The sequence below is a fragment of the Bison bison genome, unplaced genomic scaffold (genome assembly GCF_000754665.1).
Source record: "Bison bison bison isolate TAMUID 2011002044 unplaced genomic scaffold, Bison_UMD1.0 scf7180017864032, whole genome shotgun sequence".
NCBI lineage: Eukaryota > Metazoa > Chordata > Mammalia > Artiodactyla > Bovidae > Bison > Bison bison.
Window position 1 is genome coordinate 2,333,077 of NW_011494604.1, and position 3,461 is coordinate 2,336,537.

Consider the following 3,461-nt stretch of genomic DNA (forward strand, 5'->3'; position numbering starts at 1 on the left):
ACCCGCTTCACCCCAAGTTGAGAAAGCTAGTCTTTACCTCCTTAACCATGAAGAACAGGAGAGAGAGCTGGGAGCTTCCCACTTGAAAGAATGCTTATAAAGTAGTGTTTCACAAAGAGCAGATGAGGTAAGAAGTATGCTGCTGCTGCTAATTCACTTCAGTCATGCCCAACTCTATGCGACCCCAGAGACGGCAGCCCACCAGGCTCCCCCGTCCCTGGGATTCTCCAGGCAATAACACTGGAGTGGGTTGCCATTTCCTTCTCCAATGCATGAAAGTGAAAAGTGAAAGTGAAGTCGCTCAGTCAGGTCCGACTCCTAGCAACCCCATGGACTGCAGCCTACCAGGCTCCTCTGTCCATGGGATTTGACAGGCAAGAGTACTGGAGTGGGGTGCCATTGCCTTCTCCAGTACTTAGTATAGACTGAGGCAATAAGTGCTAAGAGATGAGAGTCCTGGCATTTTCAATGGCAGATACTTAAAGAAAAATTGGTGAATGAAATCATGGGAGACTTCCCGGAAGTGGTAAACTTGGGGCCAAATTCAAAGGGGGAAAGTGCTCTAAAAGAAGCCTTCTTGGATTTAATGCACAGAGTCCCTAGGGATCTTAGATGCAGATTCTGACCCAGCAGGTTTAGGTGGGGCCTGAGATCCTGGATTTCTAACAAGCTCCCACGTGGCGCTAGTGCTCCTGGTTCCAGGGCTGCGTTTTGAGTAGCAGGGATTTGGATCTGCAGAGGTGTGTCACTGGTTGCACATTGCTGCTGCTGCTAAGTCGCTTCAGTTGTGTCTAACTCTGTGCAACCCTAGAGACAGCAGCCCACCAGGCTCCCCCGTCCCTGGGACTCTCCAGGCAAGAACACTGGAGTGGGTTTCCATTTCCTTCTCCAATGCATGAAAGTGAAAAGTGAAAGTCAAGTCGCTCAGTCGTGTCTGACTCTTAGCAACGCCATAGACGGCAGCCCACCAGGCTCCCCCATCCCTGGGATTCTCCAGGCAAGAACACTGGAGTGGGTTGCCATTTCCTTCTCCAATGCATGAAAGTGAAAAGTGAAAGTGAAGTCGCTCAGTCGTGTCCGACTCTTAGCGACCCCATGGACTGCAGCCTACCAGGCTCCTCCGTCCATGGGATTTTCCAGGCGAGAGTACTGGAGTGGGATGCCATTGCCTTCTCTGGGTTGCACATTAGGAGCTTTTAAAGCTACCCATGCCCAAGTTCCAGTCCAGGCCAACTAGATGAAGGTTTCTAGGGACAAGGATTTGAGCATCAGTGTTTTCGTAAACTTGCCAAGGGGCTCTGATGAGCAGTCCAGTTTCAGAGCCCCTTTCTATGTCTTTGGAAGGAGATAGAGGGAAAAGGGAGAAGAGGAGGAGATGCTCAAAGATCAGCTAGACAGAAGGGCATGTGCATTTAAGGGCTTCAGAAAGGATGAGCGCTATCCCAGTGAGCGCTAACTGGGTCTGAGCATGCGCTGACTCTGTGCCCTAGGCACTTTACACACAGCCCATTATTATCTCCATTATACAGTGGAAGGAACAGAAGCTCTGCAAACTTGGTTTACCTAATTTGCACAATTGTTAATTGTAGGGTTGGACCTTGGATCTAGATATTCTCTAGTTGCCTCTTCTTCTCCGGGAAACAGAATCAGGTAATCCTGTAGGAAGGAAAAGATCTTTCTTGGTAAATTAGAGTGGTTTCCTGTGCCATCACTTGCTGCTCTGCGTCCCAGAGACAAACCTTCTGCACTCTACTCTCTAAGAGCTTGTAGGGGGCTCAGAGAAAATGGGGGGCCCAGACTCCCTGTCCCCAAGCCCTGTCTGTTCTCTGCACCAGAGAAGGGCATCTGCTCGTGGACAGATACAGGAAGATCAACTCTGAGACCCTTGCAGCTCAAAACTGACCCTCACTGTTTAATCCACCCATGAGGATAGGATCCTGGGTTTTAAAGCTATTGAGAACTAGGCCCCTGGAACTAGATTCAGTCTATTCTCCCAGCTTCTAGCATCCTGTTGTGGTGGACTTGGGGAGAGGAAAATGAGGACAGTAGGGACATAAAGACAGTCATTCCTTCAGTGGCAAATGGTGGCAGGTGAAGAGACTTTTTGAACCAGTCAGCTAGTCTGTTGAAACTACTGACCTTGGCTGATTGTGACATCTGATCAGGAGGCTGCACGTTCTCCCACTTGCCCTTTTCCAGGCAGGGTCTGGTCATTTTCTAGATGTATCTTGGCCTTTCCTCTTGACTTTCTCTTTTCTGACCACGGCTCCCCTGGGGGTCTTCCCCAGACTTGCCCATGCATCACTGAGTCTCCCTCTCTGTGTCTGCCCATCCCAGACAAGCATGGTGTCCGTGGAGGGCCTCACGAAGCTGGTGGACCCCTCCCAGCTGACGGAGGAGTTCGATGGCTCCCTGGACTACAACCACGAGGAGTGGATCGAGCTGCGGCTCTCCCTGGAGGAGTTCTTCAACAGCGCCGTACACCTGCTCTCACGCCTTGAAGACCTGCAGGAGATGCTGGCCCGGAAGGAGTTCCCCGTGGATGTGGAGGGCTCGAGGCGGCTAATTGATGAACACACACAGCTGAAGAAGAAGGTGCTGAAGGCGCCTGTGGAGGAGCTGGACCGGGAGGGGCAGCGACTGCTGCAGTGCATCCGCTGCAGTGACGGCTTCTCAGGGCGCAACTGCATCCCGGGCAGTGCCGACTTCCAGAGCTTGGTGCCCAAGATCACCAGCCTGTTGGACAAGCTGCACTCCACCCGGCAGCACCTGCACCAGATGTGGCATGTGCGCAAGCTCAAGCTAGACCAGTGCTTCCAGCTGCGGCTCTTCGAGCAGGATGCTGAAAAGGTAGGGGCGTGCCGGCCAGACCTGAGTGGGGCTGGGGTGGGGGCACACACAGATACTGCTAGTCCAGCTTTTTAAAGCTCCCCTCGTGTAGTGTTTATTATGCATCAGGTTCTGTTCTGTGCACCGTGTGTAAATTAACCCATTTTAATCTGTCAAGAGTCCTACGAGGTAGGTATGTTATCATCATCCCATTTTACAGATGAAGAAACTGAGAAGCTAAATATCTTGGCCAAACTAGGAGGTGCAGCGTGGCTGCAGACTCCACACTTTTGCACTGTTGGACACTGCCCCTCTTGGGGCATGCTGTGAATGGGTCAAGCCGGCCGAGCAACAGAAGTAACAATGCTATTACCAGCCGCAACATGACTTAGTGATTATTGCCCTGCAGTATACTTGACTATTGACAAAGCACTTCTGCATACAGAGTCTCATTTAGTCTATACAGTCCTTTGGCCCTTTGAGTGGGTGATGTTGGGTGTTCTTTGATCTTGGGGCTACAATAGTAGCTTGACATGGGAATCTAGCTGTCTTCCATTTGAAGTCCAGGGCTCTCTTCCTGCCATACCACTTTATTTCTGGAGGTTTTTCCTCACTGCTGCACATTTTCTCAA

At 51.1% G+C, this 3,461-nt stretch overlaps 1 protein-coding gene across 5 annotated transcripts in view; it reads left to right on the forward strand.

Moving 5' to 3' along the window:
* KALRN (kalirin, RhoGEF kinase) overlaps positions 1-3,461 on the forward strand; it is a 626,732-nt gene that overhangs the window by 178,606 nt on the left and 444,665 nt on the right. For all 5 annotated transcript variants that reach the window (XM_010834276.1, XM_010834277.1, XM_010834274.1 and 2 more), the window contains exon 5: positions 2,338-2,850. In XM_010834276.1, coding sequence (XP_010832578.1) covers positions 2,338-2,850 — 513 coding nt within the window. The remainder of the gene's footprint in view (positions 1-2,337; positions 2,851-3,461) is intronic.